General features: G+C 33.7%; 1 protein-coding gene across 1 annotated transcript; it reads right to left on the bottom strand.

Annotated features, from left to right (window-relative positions):
- Positions 1-222: 222 nt before the first annotated feature.
- Positions 223-5,134, bottom strand: LOC140054205 (glutathione S-transferase 3, mitochondrial-like). Its single transcript, XM_072099112.1, has 5 exons — positions 4,963-5,134; positions 4,419-4,483; positions 4,039-4,096; positions 3,646-3,718; positions 223-2,867 (listed from the first exon to the last, which is right to left on the bottom strand). Exons 1-5 carry the CDS (start codon positions 5,080-5,082, stop codon positions 2,767-2,769), a joined length of 417 nt encoding a protein of 138 aa, XP_071955213.1. The 5' UTR covers positions 5,083-5,134; the 3' UTR covers positions 223-2,766.
- Positions 5,135-20,486: the final 15,352 nt, after the last annotated feature.

The following is a 20,486-nucleotide window of genomic DNA, read 5'->3' as shown; positions in this document are numbered from 1 at the left end:
AATAAGACTGTGTTCACACTACAATTGTCTAATTACAACTTTAAATAGAAAGTTTAAAGATGTATTTTAAAATAGATGGCGGTAGATAGTTTTAGATCGTTCTCCCAATTTTAAATTTAACTTTTAAGCACACAAATTGTATCATTGACTCACGATATTACACTTCTCATGTACTTTTATATAAATTAAATAAAAACTGAAAATTGTAAATAAATTCGTTTTTACTTTAATTCTATTCTAAAATCTACACAATTATAATAAACAATATTAAAATTCACATAATTTACAATCCATAATTATTTTTAAATGGATGTCCATGGAATGCATACATCATCATCATCATACAATACAATTATAGTCAATTATTTTCTTCCAATAGAAATGCTTTACTATGAAAATACTGTGCTATAGCAAGACGAACAGTTTCGCATGCTATAGTAAGACGAACAGATTCGCATGCTATAGCAAGACGAACAGTTTCGCATGCTATAGCAAGACGAACAGTTTCGCATGCTATAGCAAGACGAACAGTTTCGCATGCTATAGTAAGACGAACAGTTTCAAGTTTAAATTAACTAACTATTTTTGTTAATAGTACGCTAACTGGCTTACCAGTACGCTAACTGGCTTACCAGTACGATAACTAGTCTACCAGTACGATAACTGGTCTATCAGTACGACCAACTGGTTTACCAGTACGATAACAGGTTTACTAGTACGATAACTGATTTACCAGTACAATAACTAGTATAAGAGTACGATAACTGGTTTACCAGTACAATAACTAGTTTACCAGTACAATAACTGATCTACCAGTAGTACGATAACTGGTCTACCAGTACAATAACTGATCTACCAGTAGTACGATAACTGGTCTACCAGTGCAATAACTGGTTTACCAGTAGGATAGCCGGTTTACCAGTACAATAATTAGTTTAACAATACAATAACTGGTCTGCCAGTATAACTGGTTTGCCAGTACAATAACTAGGTTACGAGTACAATAACTGGTCTACCAGCACAATAACTGGTCTACCATTGCGATAAATGGTTAACAAGTATGATAACTAGTTTGCCATTATGATAACTGGTTTACAAGCAAATTCACTAGTACGCTAATTAGTTTACCATATAACTGGTACCAGTTAAAAACCAATTTACAACATGTCATTTGGTTACTGGTACTTACTAGAACGTTCTCTTGAACTGGTCACCGACTGCCAGGCTATTATTTGCTATTAATTAATACATTTCGGCGGTTTGTTCAGTAGTCTTAATTCTAAAATTATGTTTAGTTTTTCTTCTTAACTAAATAACCAACACTCATTCAATACAAACATTTATGGAAGTTTATAAGGTTTTTAAGAGGTAAATTATCGTTTTGCAAATGTTGACATTAAATATTTACCATTAAAAAACAGTCAGATGAAATAATCAAATAAAATGTGCTTAATCTTAGAAATTCTTTATACAATATTTAATTTATAATATCAATATTTGAATTAATAATAATTTCGACTTGGAATGTTTAATGCAAGCACACGCAGAAAGGTAAAGGGATGGATGGCGAACGAACTGGAAATAAAGAGAATGGACAGAAATAATCAGTCATTAAAATTAATATTATTTTCTAGCTAAGCTCAAACAGTACAAAATCTAAGTTATTGCAATATTGTGGATGGCCACAATTAACAATATTTTTACAGGTGTACATAGATGTGTTTCAGTGTTGTTCCTTTGTAAATCAATACGGGTTTAGACAAAAGCAAGGATGCATTATATACAGCATCATGCCATGAACCAGGTCCATGATCATACAACAAAGCAATGCAAGAGATGCTGTCCTCCACAAAGGCAGCCCAAATGAAGGCATATTTGAAATTAACCTTTCAGGGTATTGTGTTTTATGAAGTTTATCTCACAGATTTACGTGCCTGTATGTGCCTTATATTATGTGTTTATACATTAGCACAATTACGTCACATGGTCCAAGTATCTTTTGCACTTTCATACTGTAGTATGGGTAGTCTATCTGCTACAGGAGAACATAAGGTTCGAATAATAAAGAGTGGGGAATGTAAAAACTGATGTGTATAATGCCCCAGATGGTGATTACTTCAACTACCATATTACCATACATATACATAATTTAAAAGGTTTTTTTTTATATTCCTGAAATAAAATCATTCAGATTCTCAATAAACCCAACCACACCCTTCGCTCACTTTCGTTCCATCTCAAACACAACCTGCAAAATTATTGTTAATTGTCAGCAATCCCGTTAATTCACTAAACATACATGATGCAGCTGGCGTTCATTAAATTTACAATTTCACATTAAAATACAATATTAATAATTACGACATCATAAATATTAATATGTAAATCATATGCTACAGAAAGTAACCTAATACATACTAACATTTGAAAGCTGTAAACGGTAATAATAATTTTTTTTTATTTTTTGTCTAATTTTGCATAAAAACAAATATTCTTGGTCCCGATTTCTAAATTAAATACAGATCTGCTTACAATTAAAGACAATCTAATTGGTAAATCGTAATTGCAAAATTTAAAAAAATGATTCTTGGCTTATAAATTATATTTTACAAATCTCATATCCTAACAGACTCTTCAATTAAAACGTGGGTCTGCAGAACTACAGTAACATAAGAAGTTGAAGTTTAGCATGCCTCTAAATATGGACCACGCTGTAAGTTAACAACAGACTTGTGGTCCTTTAAGAGAGGCATGCATACTTTAAACTTAAAGAAACTGAAGTAAATGCAGAGAAAAAGAGATAGTAGAGGCAAGCAAGCCAAACAGACCTACGTAACCATAGACACCGTTTAACCGTTTCTCTGGATCTTGAAATAGAAAAAAAAAATTGATGGCTAAATTATCTTTTTTTTTAAGTATGTAGACTATGATGTTTGAAAATATAACATAAAATAAAATACTTGTCTAATAGCATACCTATTTTAAACGTAGACCAAATGTAAAAAATTGTTACAAGTTTTAACAAGGAAAATTTCCAAGATATTTGTAGGCCTACTGTGTTCATACTTTTATATTGACATTTTGTAACAACTCATAAAAAGGGTAAAATGACGAAACCAACAGTAATTCAAATTAATTTTCTATCTTAAGTTTCTCTTTTGTAGACTAAAAATCAGGCTCAATAACGGCTATAGTTCCTTATTTTTCTATAAGAAACCAATTCACCGTGTCTTTTTTTAAAAATCACAATAAACACTGTAGAGAGTACTGATTTGTGGATCACAGATTATACAGTTAAAACATGTTTAAAAAGACACAAACATTTTCCAGTAAATAATGCAAATGATGAAGAATTAAAATGGTATATATTTGGTGTTTTTTAAATTGTGTTTTAATTATATTGTTTGGAAGATTATTTCATGCCGCAATTGCATGGTCGGTGTAAGAATGTTTATTTGCCTCGTACTAGTAACACAGTACACAAAAATAACTGCTTTAAAAAGCCACAGTTTAGTGCCCAGATAGTTCGTACAACTTGTATGTATTTGGAAAATCCTTTGACAAATGATATGAATCTAGACTAAAAGGCATTCTGGTTCCTACTGTATCAATTATTGTAAACCTAAAAATAGAGTCTTTACTTACCACCAGTGTAGTAGCCATAAGCGTAAGAGAACCGACTACAAACCCAAATCACACCGCATACTGCACTAAAAATCTGTAAAAACACAGTGATGCAAAATAAATGTTTTTTTAGTAACTTAGGGACAACATTTGAAAGCATTTTATAGTTATTGATTTGCCTCGTGGCATTAACACTAACAATGCTTTTTGATGCAAGCAAACTTTTAAGCTCTGTTTACACTATCAAAGTTAATGTGACAAAAAAAATGTTATGTATATATGGACATGATGTTATGTTATATTACTACCATATTTGGGCATCACTATCATATTTGGGGAAAAACCATTTTGTCAAACTAGTTTGATAGTGTACAGAGCTTTAAGAAAGAATAATCAACAAACATTAATACATACCGGATGTTGAATTCCACCAATTAAAAGGAACACTAGAAAATGTGGAACTTGTTCAAGTCTGCAAAATAGAAGGTCAGAGTTTAAAGGTCAATCAATCAGTCGTTTACATCTCTGATAATGATGAACTAGTATGATATCATTATAAATTATCATTATCCATAAATAACAACAGGTACAGACAACAATTATGTTTTGCTTGACAGAACCGATCGTAACTTTTATTTAAGATCAGAATAAATTGGCGAAAAGAATTTATTTATTATATTGTTTTGCAAGAATCAAATTATACCATTCTTTTGAAACATTATATATTTTATTCCCATCATTTAAACAAAATTCCTCTGTCATCATCACAAAGAAAAAAAATGGTTAAAGCTTACGTGTTCTGATGAGCTCTTTGGTAGCAGTTAAAAATCGGTTCTTTCGTATCGTACATTACTGGATACTAAAGAAAAGATGAAAAAAAAAGAATGACAAATGCACATCTTGTTGGTTTTGATCTCTCTATTTTAGTCCTATTATTAGTTATACAACATTTTTAGAGTAGGCTTTAGTTTAAAAAAGAGTAGATATTGCTCGGGTTAGGCTAGGCCTAATTATTTTTAATATTATTAATTTATTGAGAAAAGTCTTATGAGTGAGTGAGTAACTACAAAAATCAGAGACACACAGACACACCACACCACCACCAGTGTAGGTAGCAAGACCTAGGCTATATACACTAGGCTAACAGCTACTACATATGGTCTAGCTAGTCTAGGTTAGAAAAAAAACCTCCATAAAGCCTAGCTAGTAATAGTTAGGCCTAGGCCCAGTACTCTTAATTAACAGCAGCTTCTGCTCGCACCACTTCGCCGTACAAACAACCGGCTTCGGCTAGGCATGCAATAAAATACAGGCCTAGGCTAGGCCTAGTTTACTTACTTTTACTCCATATTTCTTTCGAGCCTGGCCAACTTTAACACCAAGAAATGCAACCATAACCCAGCTATACAATGCTGTTAAAACAACATAACCATAATGTGGCGAAAGAACAGTTACCATTATTATTTCTTTCTTTTGTCGTAAAAAATGTGCAAAACCTCGCGATCATGAGGATTTTTATTTACTCTGCTGGGGCGCCCTCACATAAACTAACAAAGTTCTGACGATAAAAAAGCTGAGATTATTAAGAGATAATGGGAAAAAACCGGGCAATAATAGAAGCAGGTAAAAATAAACGACAAAATGCTTTAAATCAGACAATACATAATTATTTATTTACAGATTAACACATGTTTACGTAATGTATGTTAAGTTATGTTATGTAACGTGCGTTGAACAAATTTAACAAAGATATTTCTAACGGGAACGAATATATCATTTCCAGATATAGGCCTAATATCATCCCCGGATCGTTTTAATTCCATCGAAATAATCTCAATTACGCACGAACTCCGTAAATTGCAAATTTATTTTAATTGTGTTACTATATATGTACAGATTTCAAAATTATTTCTTTATCCCAAATATATATAAGTGGCTCGCGAGCGGACTGCAACTTTCTATAGGTTTAAGAATTTTCGAGAAATTAAGTATAGTTTAGGTTTAACTGGAGGCACAGGACAACACAATAATCAAATTTAAATGCGACGTATGTAGTTTGAATTAGAAGTATGTATCTTCTATTACAGCTTAGCGACAGTATTATTAGGTCACGTGATGAGAACGTTTTTGTTGTGTTCAACCTATTCAGAGAATCAATGTTTCTGTTCACATTTTACACACATTATACATTGTGTGTGGAGGTTCAACTAAATTGTCTGGTTAGTCGTTATATCATGAGTCGATTCAATGTACAAATCAGCATCTGCGACGTCACTATTTAACTCTGTATTATATTCATCGTGGGAGATATTATTTATTTATATTTTCTTATTGTGTCCCATTTTCTGGAGATGCGTCGATAGAAGGAGTTCTCTTGGTTTTGTTCTTTAAAAAGAGTTTCAATTGATAACATATAACACTAAATGGAATCAAACCAACTATACCAGAAACTAAGCCAATGATAATGATAACTCCTTTCTCTAAACCACTATCACCTCCAGTATCATCAGCCTTGTTGTCATTAGGAACTGAACTTGTGGTCATTTCTGCCACAGTCGTCTCTCTAGCTACAGTTGGCGTGGCCTCATCTCCGGTAGCTACAGTTGTCGTGGCCTCATCTCCAGTAGCTACCGTAGTCGTTGCATCCTCTCCGGTAGCTACCGTTGTCATGGCATCCTCTCCAGTAGCTACCGTTGTCGTTGCATCCTCTCCAGTAGCTACCGTTTTTGTTGCATCCCCTCCGGTAGCTACCGTTGTCATGGCATCCTCTCCGATAGCTACCGGTGTCGTGGCATCCTCTTCGGTAGCTACCGTTGTCGTGGCATCCCCTCCGGTAGCTACCGTTGTCATGGCATCCTCTCCGATAGCTACCGTTGTCGTGGCATCCTTTCCGGTAGCTACCGTTGTCGTTGCATACTCTCCGGTAGCTATTGTTGTCGTGGCATCCTCTTCAGTAGTTACTGTCGGAGTACCGGTAGTTTCCACATCACGTACAGTAGTTGTTGATGGTGACATAGTTGTAGACAACAATGTGGTAGGATTTGATTTGGTTGACGCAATCGTTGTCGGTTCATCAATAGCCATTACACATACAGTATTGTCAATTGTAAAATTATCGTTACCTTCTCCAATCTCATTTATAACTGAGCATTCTAGTACACATGGCGTCACCGTCATGTTGCCAGGGATGTTCAAATTTTCATCTATCAGTATGACGTATACTGGTAAATCAGTTTCTTCATTTTTTAAAACTTGACAAGATACATTAGAACCAAAAACCTCATATTCAGTCGGCAAGCCTTCTGAGTCGTCCTGTTCAAGATTCAGTGTTCCTTCACCTGGATCAACACATTCCATGTGATTGTCTCCAAGACACAGACTCCATTTAAATTGAGTAGCCTCGGGATTTGCAACAGCTCCACACGTAAATGAAGAGTTTCCATCAGACAGCGTTCCATTTTGAGTGATTTTAACGATAGGCTTATGTTTAACATTTAATGTCACAAAACATTCATAAGGCATGTTCAATATCTGGTTGTCAACAGTACATCTTAACACAGCACCGTCATCTTCTGCTGTAACAGCGAAAGAGGTTGAACTGGTACTTCCTTGATTGATGAATATAGGATCAACAATTCCACTTAATAGTGTGTTGGAATTACTCGTTAAATTCATTTCCACCTTTGGTATAAAACTTTGAAAATGTAATAAATTACCATTCCCTAACATATAGAGTAACATAGTATTTACATGAACATTCTAGAATTAGATGTTTTGATTTAAGAAACCATGTATAATTAATAAGAACAATCAAGAACATTCCAGAAGTCCTATTAATAGAAACTGTAATCATGTAATAATGAGAAGTATAAGGAATGATCTAGAAGGTTATGAACATATTGTATATAAGGGGAAGTATGACAATTGTAAGGGGAGAAGGATTTTGATTGAAGCATTTATTTTGAAGAAGGTTGTTGGATTAGAGGTTGGATATTATATTGTAAAGTTATTGTGAAGCTGTTGTTTAAAGTGCTTACTGGATTGTTAAAAGTTGAAGTTGATTGAAATTAAAGCTTTGTTTTTGAGTTATTTTACAACTTTGTGGATTTTGTGTGTATACTTTTATGTCACAAGGGAGTTCCTAAAGTATTTTCAACCGCTCGGAAACATACGTGAGAGGAGTTCGTGACATAATTTGGTGGCAGCGGTGTTCAGCCTAATTTGGTGGCAGCGGTTATTTCGATCTACTGTTCGACTTAACTGTGTATTTATCTACGGTTGTGATATTTTGTGGTAGCAGTTTGATCTACTGTATTTTGCCATAGATTGGTGGCTGTTTTAGGATCAACTGTACTTTTATTGATATTTTGAGGAAGCGGTACTTACGATACTGTGATATTATACGGAAGCCGTAGTGCTACGTTTTGTTTAATCGTAAGTACACAAACATTGTTTTAAGAACAGTACATTATTTATTTGGAACAGTAGACTTGTGAACGTCTCGGTAACTACGATTAACTAGTAACAAGACCCTCATCCAGATTAAAAAAAATGGCTGATAAACAATCAACAACAAGATCCGGTAGAGAATACAGCGGCGGCGATGAAACTGATTCGGATGTAGAATCAGTTCAATCAATTCAACCTGAACAACAGGCAGAAGAGTCTGGACCAACCAGTGGACATAACCCTACAGGGGCTGACTCATTTTCAAAAGATTTTTTGTTGTTGATGCAGCAGCAAATGCAACAGCAGAATATTATGATGCAGCAGATGATGAAACAACAAGAACGTTCACGTCAAGAAGATAATGAAAGACGTCGGGAAGATATAGAGAAACAAGAACGTTTACGCAAAGAAGATATGGAAAGACAAGAACGTTTACGTAGGGAAGATATGGAGAAACAGCAAGCATTAGTAATGGCGTTAATGGACAAGCAAAAGGACAGTGAGGAGAAACGATTAAAAGACATAATGAGATTGAAGGAAGTTCAGATTGCAAAGCTTTCTGATAGTGATGATATTGAAAATTATCTCACTACGTTTGAACGTATTGCTAACACCTATGAGTGGCGAAAAGAACACTGGGTAGTAAAACTAATACCTCATTTGACAGGCAAAGCAAGAGCAGCCTATGCATCACTACCAGTGACAGAAAGTAACCAGTACGACATAGTGAAGAAAGCAATATTACAAAGGTATGACATAACTGAAGAGACATATAGGCAAAGGTTTAGGTCAATTAAAAAGAAAAGTGAAGAAAGTTATAGAGAAATGTATGTTAGGTTAAAAGATTTATTTACTAAGTGGGCTAGGCCTGCTGATAAAAGCAAAGATGATTTAGCTGAAATTGTTATTTTAGAGCAATTGATAGATATTATGCCCACAGGGGTACAAATTTGGGTTAAAGAACATAAACCAGATTCGGGATTAAATGCTGCGGAATTAGCAGATAATTATTTTCAAGCTAGAAAAGGTATCGATTTTGAGAAAAAGTTTCAAAATAGAAAACACGAAAATAGAAACAACCAGGAGAAAACAGTGAAAGGCACTCCTGAAGTTGACAGTAAGGGTAATAATAATCCCCCTGATAACTTTCATAAATCACAATCTGATGCTAGACAACCTCTCGTTTGTAGACGGTGCAAAAAAGTAGGCCACATAGAACGATTTTGTCGAAGTAAGGATGGCTTTTTGTTGACAAAAACAGATACTGTTTCAAAACCATGTACACCTTACATTTGTAGAGGCCTAGTTGAAGGATGTGATTGTGAAATTTTGATAGACTCTGGATGTGATATGACACTTGTTCATTCTGATTTAGTAGCGGCTAAGAAAATTAATCGCGCGGAGCAAGCTAAAATTACATGCAGGTGCGTCCATGACCATGTCCAAGCCTATCCTACTGCATTCGTCAATATTAAGGTTAATAACGAAGACCATAATTTGTTGGTTGGCGTTTGCAGCGATTTACCAAGAGATGTAATTCTTGGTAGGGACTTTCCTAAATTTAGAGACTTATTAGGGAAGGGGGATAGGAATCATGATAGGCATAGTTTTGTTGCCACTAGAGATCATGCTAGAAAAGAAAAACTAAGAGAGGAAAACGAATTAAAGTCGGAAAAAGCTTCTGGGGTTATTTCACATCAGTTAGATGATGTGGTTAATTTTCAAGAAGAATTTGGACATTTAGATGGCCAAATACTCAGTGACAACCCTCCCAAGGAAAAAGTTCATAAAACCAGAAGTGAGAAACGAAAAGTTAGGAAAGAGTTTGCAAAAACAAAGGAAGCTCAATCTAGCCAAGATAGTGAATTAGACATTTTAGATATTGGCAGAGATAAAATTAAGGATTATCAGGTTAAGGATAGAACTTTAATTTCACTTCGAGAACAGATGTTAGTACAGAAGGATGATGACACTATAAATATAGTCTGTAAGGATGGAATTTTATTTAGGCTGGTTTTCACTAAACACCAGACAGAACCAATAGAGCAATTAGTAGTTCCATACCCTTGCCGTAATAGTGTATTGAAAGTCTCACATGATATTCCTTTGGCAGGTCATTTAGGTAGGGAAAAGACATTAGATAGGATAAAGCAAAGATTCTTTTGGCCTGGTATTAGAAAGGATGTGACTGAATATTGCAACACTTGTGAGATTTGTCAGAAAACTTCAAAGTATAAAACTAAATTGAAGGCCCAGATGATTCCTATGCCAATAATTAGTGAACCATTCCGACAAATTGACATGAATATTGTTGGTTCATTATTAGTTTTCATTAATAATTATGTTGTATGTTATTATGGTGTAATTAAGTTTTATAGACTAGGAGTGGGTTAAATTTTGCCACGTCCGTGTATACTTGCCCCTCAAAACTCCAAGAAAGAGTTTTGAGCTCAGAAAGAGGGGGGAGTGTAATAAATTACCATTCCCTAACATATAGAGTAACATAGTATTTACATGAACATTCTAGAATTAGATGTTTTGATTTAAGAAACCATGTATAATTAATAAGAACAATCAAGAACATTCCAGAAGTCCTATTAATAGAAACTGTAATCATGTAATAATGAGAAGTATAAGGAATGATCTAGAAGGTTATGAACATATTGTATATAAGGGGAAGTATGACAATTGTAAGGGGAGAAGGATTTTGATTGAAGCATTTATTTTGAAGAAGGTTGTTGGATTAGAGGTTGGATATTATATTGTAAAGTTATTGTGAAGCTGTTGTTTAAAGTGCTTACTGGATTGTTAAAAGTTGAAGTTGATTGAAATTAAAGCTTTGTTTTTGAGTTATTTTACAACTTTGTGGATTTTGTGTGTATACTTTTATGTCACAAGGGAGTTCCTAAAGTATTTTCAACCGCTCGGAAACATACGTGAGAGGAGTTCGTGACAGAAAATAACAGGTAAATTCGACATCCTCCCTAGCTACTGTAGGGTTTAAATCCACAGTACATGTTGGTGAAATTGGCTTCTCGTAAACATTAAGTTCAACTGCAGGCTCACTTGAATCGACTAACAAACCATCACTACTCATGATTGTGCACTGGTACTTTTGGCCTCCTTCGTTGTCTACGGTAACTCCTGTAATTTGTAAGTTGTATGTTCCTTCAGCATCATTACCAGTAATTTTATAACGATCAGGCATATCTAACCTTGATTCTATCGTTCTGTTTTCACTGTATTTAACTGCTGTTTGTTGATATCGATGCCAAATGACCGTGTTACCTCCAAGTTGGTCTACGGTGCAATACAAAGTTACGTTTCCTCTTTCAATTGCAATAGTGTCTTGAGGACCAACAATAATTGTAGAAGCATCTATCAACAAACAGATACAACACTGGACAACCACTAGTATAAATTGACAGCACATGACGAAAATAGTTAGACGTTAATAGAATGATTAAAAACACACTTATTGAAATAAATACAAAAACAAAATGTCCTCAAGCAATGAAATAAGCTAAGATGCACAATATAAATGCATATAGTAAAGTAATACTGGACCATTTATGATAGTATTAATAAAATATTAGTTCAGTATAATTAATTGATCACATCATAGTCACTATATGATCTTATATGACTTTTGTAGTTGCTTCTTGCTTTTAATTTAATACGCCCTCTCTCGGAAATACGACTGTACAGCGTCCCCTCGAAATAATATTTTGCAAAAAAGTATTATGTTGCTAATAATCAATTCCTTCGAAATAATAATTTACTCTCGATTAGAAACGTCATAGTAGGCCTACTGCTCTCACGTCAACATTGTCTATCTTCTTGACAATAAGGACCTAGTTTAAACTAGACTAAATTGGGTTTTTTTTACAGACACGTGGGAAGAACATAATTATTTCCACAATATTTATTACAATTTGGAAATTAAAAAATCCTTGCTTAAAAAACCTACAAAAAATGTTTTCTAAATGGTACTTTGATTGCACCTTGTATCTTCTTCTTGTCTGTTTCTTCGGTAAATACGTAAATTTGACAGAGAATGTCTAAAAAAATCATTTTATTGTAGTCTTAAATAATATGATTTTTTTTCTTTTGTGGTTAACCACCATCTTTATTCATTCAATGTTTAAGAAGCAAAACTTACAGAATCTCTAAACATTTTCTACATTTTTTTCGTTATTTTCTTATTTTTATCCTCTTTAATATCCTCATATGATTTTTCTACTAGAACGCTACTGTAGCAATAATTCACAACATTTACAGCATTTTTCATTTTTCAGTTTGCAAAAGTATCGTAACAAATCTATCTCAAAAAAGGCTCACACAAGAGTCCTAAAAAAGAAGCCCAGTTCATGGGCTTCTTTTCTGGGTTTTACGGTATTTCAGTTGTTTGTCTTGTAATACAATAGAGGTACTACACTGTATTATTATACAGTATAAATTATTCAATTTGTACTTCCAGGTCATTAGGCATGTGCCTTAGGATGCGTAATTGCGTCACTGCGCATGTATTTTATTGAGGTTGTTTGTTCAATACTTCTAAAGTAGAGGATTATTTATTTCATAGTTCAGCTGAAATTTAGCTGTTCTATTCACGTTACAATGGTTTGAACGCTTTTGCCTATTTAAGTTGTTACATGGTAATAGAAAAACTCCACGAACGTTCTGCTTCCATAAAAAACATTGTCACGTTTATCACCTGAAGCACTATAGAGGTTTATATTCAATTCTAACGTCCATGTTGATACAAGAGGGAACTTGAAATAATGCGTTTGCGTTCTTTGCAGGTATTACGGAATCTGGGCCTAGCCTATACTGAATTGTTTTGTTAAATACTTGTTTTGTTTATTTCCTTCCTGGTTCTATTATTATACAAACACCGTGTGTGCTTGATTATACTCTTGTCTGCTTTCGTTGTTATTATGATGTCGGTGTCAATTCCATGTACGCACTTGCGCCCGTGACGTCACTGGTTGTTAAGTCCATGTAATTGTCATTGTTGGGAGATATTTTGTTTACATTTTCGTATTCTGGTTCTGGCGTTTCCGTCCTTTCTTGAGCTGGTTTATTAGCATCTTTGTTGGTTTTGTGTTTCAGACGCGTCAATACCATTATAAATACAAGAAGACAAAGGACACCACAAGTAAATCCAATGATAAAGTAAACCCAACCATCTAAACTTCCATTACAACTACAGTAAACAGGGTTCTTAGTTGACATTTGATCACCGGAATCGGTAGGCCTAAATACTCTCGATGACAACAGAGACAATGTCGTAGGTTTTGAGGTTTCAGCCAAAATCGTGGTCGGTTCAACAGCCATTACACACACAGTATTATCAATGGTAAAATTATCTTTACTTTCTCCAATCTCATTCATAACTGAGCATTCTAGTAAACATGGAGTGACCGACATATTGTCATAGATGATCAAATTGTCATCTATTATCATGAGGTATACTGGTAATTCTTTTTCTTCATTTTTAAAAACATGATATGTCATAGAACCAAAAACCGCGCATTCGTTTGACAAGCCCCTTGTTTCAAGTGTCAGTGTTCCTTCACCAGGATCAATACATTCCATGTCAGTGTCTCCAAGACACAGACTCCACTTGAATTGAGTAGCATCAGGATTTGAAACAGCTCCACACTTAAACGAAGCGTTTCCATCAGACAGCGTCCCATTTTGTGTGATTTCAACGACAGGTTTATGTTTAACATTTAATGTAACAGAACATTCAGAAGGCGTATTGAATATCTGGTTATCAACAGTGCATCTTAACACAGCACCGTCATATTCTGCTGTAACAGCGAAAGAGGTTGAACTGGTACTTCCTTGATTGACGAATGCAGGATCAACAATCCCACTCAACAGTGTGTTGGAATTACTCGTTAAATTCATTTCCACTTTTGGTATCGAACTTGCAAAATAACAGGTAAATTCGACATTATCGCCAGCTACTATAGGGTTTAAATGCACAGTACATGTTGGTGACATTGGCTCCTCATAAACATTAAGTTCAGCTGCAGGCTCACTTGCATCGACTAACACACCATCACTACTCATGATTGTGCACTGGTACTCTTCGCCTCCTTCGTTGTTTATGGTAACTCCTGTAATTTGCAAGTTGTATGTTCCCTCAGCATCATCACCAGTAATTTTATAACGATCAGGCATATCTAAACTTGATTCTATCGTTCTGTTTTCACTGTATTTAACTGATATTTCTCGATATCGATGCCAAATGACCGTGTTACATCCTAATTCGTCTACAGTGCAATACAAAGTTACGTTGCCTCCTTCAATTGCATTAGTGTCCTGAGGACCAACAGTAATTGTGGAAGCATCGACCAACAAACACTGGACGAGCAACACGAGTATACATTGACAGTACATGATGTTTATGTATAGTCAACAAAACAGAAGAGAATGTATAGTACTAATACAAGATCACGTCGAACCGTAAACTATCAAGCGGTTCAATTCATTTATGTAAAGTTAGTCGTGTGATAATTTTCTGAATATAAGATGTTCTACTTCCTTTTTCAAATTCAATTAAAGGGAGAGTTGCCATTGTTTAAATATAAACCATAGGGCCATATGAGATTTTAGTAACATAAACTATGCCACTTAGCCCTGACCTGAAATGCAAAATACTATTCGTAGGCCTATCTAATGTTGTACAGTTAAGATTGGAAAAAATAATACTGAAATATAATTCTTAACGATATGCCAACATTCTACAAACTATTAAAATCTATCCTGATACTCACAACATTTTACGTTCGGAACCATACATTTAAAAATAAATATAGGAGAATGCATTGTATAGCACTTGGTGAATTCTGTGTTCCAAATTACGATAAAATTAATAATGAACTGATAATGTATCAAGACTTAATTTTATCAAGGTAAGTCATAAAGAAAATGTATTATTTCATTCTGTTATCAATGCCAACCAAATCAATTGGAAAGTAATTGTAACAACACCAATTGTTGTAAAATATAAAAAAATAATTTATATTTTTTAAGAAAATCTTTTATATACATATTGTTAAAATAGTAGCCAGCCTCCATACCAATATCGCAAGCGAAGAGGAATGTAGAAATAGGTGTTGTAATAAGCGTAAAATAGGCCTAAATGTATCAAGATGACAAAAGATGACAAAAGATGACAACAGCTGCCCAGACAGTGTACCGTGTGTTAAAAGTACAGCATTTATAGCAGACAGCAACGTGTATAAATTGCTATAGTTTTACAGATAGCACCTGTGGACAGTAGCAGAATCGGGTGCAAGATGACAAAAGCTGCCCAAATCAATTTCAAATTCTTACAACAAAATGTTAATACAAAAAAAAAGATAAAACTAAACTAAAAGAGAAAATGTAAAATATAATGTTCTCTTTCGTTGTTGAATAAACATAGTAACAAGATATTACAATAATATACCTATGTTTTAAACAATAAAACTTTTAACTATCTCTTTAATTTAATTCAAATAAGGAACTAAGATTATGGTAAGTTTTCAGGTGCGAAAACAAATATCATATTGGTTTGTTCTCTTTCGACAATATTTAATTTAAAGAAACGCAGCAGGTAAAGCCATTTCGTCGGTTTGATCCATTTAGCTATACCGAGAATGATATTAACTGCCTACATACACGTTTAAATCCATTTTGATATACAGTACCGTAGTAACAGTAACGTTCAATCATTTTAATAACACTATCTCAGAGGGAAGCTTGTATACACAATTAAAAGTTACTGGACCGTTAATCAGAGTAGGTCAAATCGATTCATTTCATAACCACTGATGATCTGGAACTTAAAACATGTTGACTGCACGTAAAACATGTACTGTCAATTTATAATAGTGCTGTTTGTCTGGTGTTTGCACACAATTGCTGTTGGTCCTCAGGACACTAATGCAATTGTATATACAGTTTCGTATGTTTTTCAGCTTTTCCAACCCTCTTGAAACCATTCTAAGGCGTTCCATGCGATACAATGTCAAAATGTTGGCTACAGTATTTTAGGTCATAACCTGATTTCTCACTACGAAAGTAATTGAGTGTGTTTCCGTAAACGCTTTAGTCGTGTACAACGCCATCTACCGGTGGTTCGGGGAACATTGCGTCCAGTAAATTCTCGAGGAGTTTGATATTAACTGTGTGTGGCAACACTCGCGTTTGGAAATAAGTAAATAAAAGTCATCTACTGGGACTCGAACTCACGAAGATTAGTCCACATCATCAGGAGACTACGTTTTACACGCCGCGCCACCTAACTTGCTTGAAAAATAATTAAACTAAACTCATTGAACTATGTATACTTAGCGCCCTCATTTGGTTATTATAGATGCGACGAAATACTGTGATTGGTAGTAAGTAACCCGGAACGCGCGGCGCGCTGAACATCCAGTGATTCGGCTTATTATTTATTCGGCCTACCTGATAATAATATTATTGATAATTTAGGTTTATTGATGGAAATTCTTCTGTTAATTGAAAAGACCTAGGTCTAAGTGAATTATAATTTTTTATTTTCTGGATGAGACACCGTTTCTCTGGATCTTGAAATAGAAAAAAAGTATTGATGGCTCAATTATTTGTTTTAAATAGTATGTAGACTAAAATCTTATTCACAATTAATGTTTATAATGACAATATTTATTCATTTTATATGGTTTTGTTTATTTACACTCCCAATTCATTCTGTATATATGTGAAAGACACAGCTGCTGTTAACAATCAATGGATTCAATATGTATTAAAGTTTTATTTATTTTATTTTTATTTTTATTTACATATAATATTGTATCATAGCAGTGTTCTCCGGTTTTACCAGCAATATTAACTGGTATAAACTGCTTTCAATCTGTATTAAAAATTGTGTAAACAACTGTCCTAGTACTACTAGTATAGTGGTACTGTAGGCTAGGCCTAGCTACTTGTATTAACGTTAAAATCAGACAGAGACTATATTTTGTAAATTGTGATGCATTTTTTTTTATTTTTATTTATAATATCTTACACTTTCCAATTACACTTTCATTATTATCACTTTAATAGGATTCCTCGTTTAATTGTCCAGAATTGATTTCTAAATTGGGAGAACACTGTACAATACTGGTTTGTAGATCACCATCACCAGTTTCTAATTTTGTTCCATTAACTAGTTAATTATTTATTGTGTACTAAGAATGACTATTAATTTGTAACAAAATCTTAAATCACCCAATTTTAGTGAGTAAATGTAGTAGTAATTGTATTTGGGTAATTTTTTTGACAAAATATAGATCTAGATGATGGTATTCCAATACTGTATCAATTATAGTCTTTTACTTTACCACTAGTGTAGTAGCCATAGGCGTAAGAGAACTGACTACATACATCACAAGCATCTTTTTGTATAATTGTGAAATCTGGACAATGACAATATAACTATACATACAGAGTGAAATCGATATATTTCAAAGAAAATTCCTAAAGAGGATAATAGGTATAAGATGGCCAGAGAAATTAAACAATGAAGATCTGTACAAAAGAACAGGATAAATTGAGTGGAGTAAGAATGTAAAAAGAAGGCTGACATGGTATGTTCACCTGCTCCGTTTAAATGAAAACACACCAGCTAAGATCGCACGCAGAGAAGTTCTGCAAAAGACCAAAAGGAAGACCAAAAACAACATGGATGGCAAACATAAAAAGGAAACAGAATTTTTCACATGCGATGCTTGCTCAAAAACGTACTATGAGACGCGCAATGTCTAACGACGTTTAGCGTTTAAGAAGATTCAATAGTATCAGAGTTTAAAGGTCAACCAAACTACGGACGAACTAGTATGATATCATTATAAATTATCCATAAATAACAACAGTTACAGACAACAATTATGTTTTGCTTGACAGAAACGATTTCAACTTTTATGTAGATCAGAATAAATTGGCGAACTTTAAAAAATATTATTATTATTTTTATAAGCACTCTAGGCGTTGTTTACTGTTCTGATGATGAGAATAGTTTCTCGAAACATGTCACATTTACATTTTAAGGCAATTTGCCTTTTTATTAAATGCCTCGTTATAGTCATCCTAACTATTATTATTTTCTTTTGTGAGGACCAAATTAAAATAAAATTCTTTTGAAACATTATATATTCTTCGTAGGCATAGGCAAAAATCGCCCTCACCGTGGCATAAGCTCTTAACCTAATTCAATTCACGCAGTAGGCCTATGTTCAGAATATATTGAAAGATCATTTCTTGATGTTGCGTCGTGCAAAATCTGGAATTTAACGTCTGTACGCAATTTTTTACCACCTCATGTCGTGATTTTTTTACCGCGAATTCGAAGAAGGAACGTGGCCGAAATTACGATACGCCGTTAGCGCCCGTAAACAAATATATTACAAAAGCTATGAAACCAATGGTAATTAACTGTTTATAGCATAATTTAAGTTTAGTTTGCAATAAAATATATAATTAAATACATTACATAAAAAGAAATCCAAATTTAAACTAATATATATATATACAGATTTGTGTTTAAAAAAGTCCAAATAAAAATGGCCTTCCATAAAACAAAGTACGCCCTCATTCGTCACACTTTAATCGAACTTGTGATTGTATTAAGATACTGAACCCATACGATTTGTTAATTATTGCCTCTTTTTTATCTCAAGTGGCAACAAATATTTTTCTAATTTATATTCATTGTTTTAATCAGGGACAATAATGTTGTATATCTTGAACACATTACAACAATTCTAGTATACCATTATGATGGATTTTAGTGACATGAAATCACGAACAAACGAACATTGTGTAAAACTGGCCAATAAAAAGTAGGTTATTAATATGGAGCCACTTTAAACTCGCATCGGGAAAAGACTTTCGGTACGAAAAACTGCTGTTTGGAAAGTGGATGTTTGAAATAATTATTGTTTGAATTCATGAACAAGCGTATCGTGTGCAAAACAGTTTTTTCAACTGATTAACAAGCAAACGGTGCATAAAAATGCAATGATGCTTTGTTTCAAATGTTCATGAACTGCATGAAATATTGATAAATGAGTCAGCTAATATATTAACGTTATATTAATTCATTTATTGCTGCCTGGGCTTAATATTCTTTAGATGGTTTGTTTTATGGGTAGTTACAATACTACTTTAAACAATACACTTAGGTAAAGCTGTGAAACATTTTTAGCATGTTTTTAAAATAAGTTATATTATTCTTTTGAATTGTTTATTTTAGACCGCACTGAATTGAAAAGATCGTCATCAGAATTCAGAATTCATTTCTTTAAAATGTAAACATCTCTGCTAAACAAACAAAATCACGAAACTACATGCAGTCGCTTTTGTTGTTTATGTTTTCTTAAGTACTCAATCCATGAATTTGAAACCAACCAATAATTTTGTTTTACTTTCTTTTTATTTGTTTTGCATTTTCTACAATCAAATCCTAAATTGTATTATACCATGGCACAATCAATGGTTAGGGTCGTTAAGCGTTAAGATAACTATACAAAATAATCACGAGGTTACGTACATTGTGTTGTCTTAACGTCTGTTGGCTGTGTACGTACACTCACCTTTGTTGTTTATGGTTCGTTATTTAATCAATCCATGAATTTAAAACCAACCAATAATTTTGTTTTACTTTCTTTTTATTTGTTTTGCATTTTCTACAATCAAATCCTAAATTGTATTATACCATGGCACAATCAATGGTTAGGGTCGTTAAGCGTTAAGATAACTATACAAAATAATCACGAGGTTACGTACATTGTGTTGTCTTAACGTCTGTTGGCTGTGTACGTACACTCACCTTTGTTGTTTATGGTTCGTTATTTAATCAATCCATGAATTTAAAACCAACCAACAATTTTGTTTTACTTTCTATTTATTTGTTTGAATGTATTTAATTTTCTACAATCAAGTCCTACATTGTATTATAATACCATGGGACAGTCAATGGTTAAGCCGATTTTCCACTAGGCGAATTTGTTGGCGCGAATCGAAGGCGTCAGCTAATACGCATGCGTAGAGAAGGATTTGGAAGACGTAAACATGAATACACATGCGTACAAGCTGGCGCGTTCGATTCGCGCGAACAAATTCGCCTAGTGGAAAATCGGCTTTAGGATCGTTAAACGTTAAGATAACAACACAAAATAATCACGAGGTTACGTACATTGTGTCGTTGTCTTTTTTAACGTCTGTTGGTATTTGTATTGAAAGAGCAACAGATATTACTAGAACACATAACCCATGCATTGAACCCGGAAATTGTTCTTAATGATGAAAATGAATTGTTTCAAAAACTTACGTTTCTATAAAGAAACACAAAAATAAAACGGTTGAATTTTATTGGTTCATATAATACA

Source organism: Antedon mediterranea, chromosome 7 (genome assembly GCF_964355755.1).
Source record: "Antedon mediterranea chromosome 7, ecAntMedi1.1, whole genome shotgun sequence".
NCBI lineage: Eukaryota > Metazoa > Echinodermata > Crinoidea > Comatulida > Antedonidae > Antedon > Antedon mediterranea.
This window is presented reverse-complemented; position numbering and strand designations above follow the sequence as displayed.

Bases quoted from the DNA above. Each gene is read 5' to 3' on its own strand.
- LOC140054205 (XM_072099112.1), bottom strand. From the start codon at position 5,082: ATGGTAACTGTTCTTTCGCCACATTATGGTTATGTTGTTTTAACAGCA. The intron at 4,097-4,418 runs GTAAGCTTTAAC...TCTATTTTGCAG, and splicing joins CAAAGAGCTCATCAGAACAC to ACTTGAACAAGTTCCACATT. The intron at 2,868-3,645 runs GTAAGTAAAGAC...TTCTATTTCAAG, and splicing joins TTATGGCTACTACACTGGTG to ATCCAGAGAAACGGTTAAAC.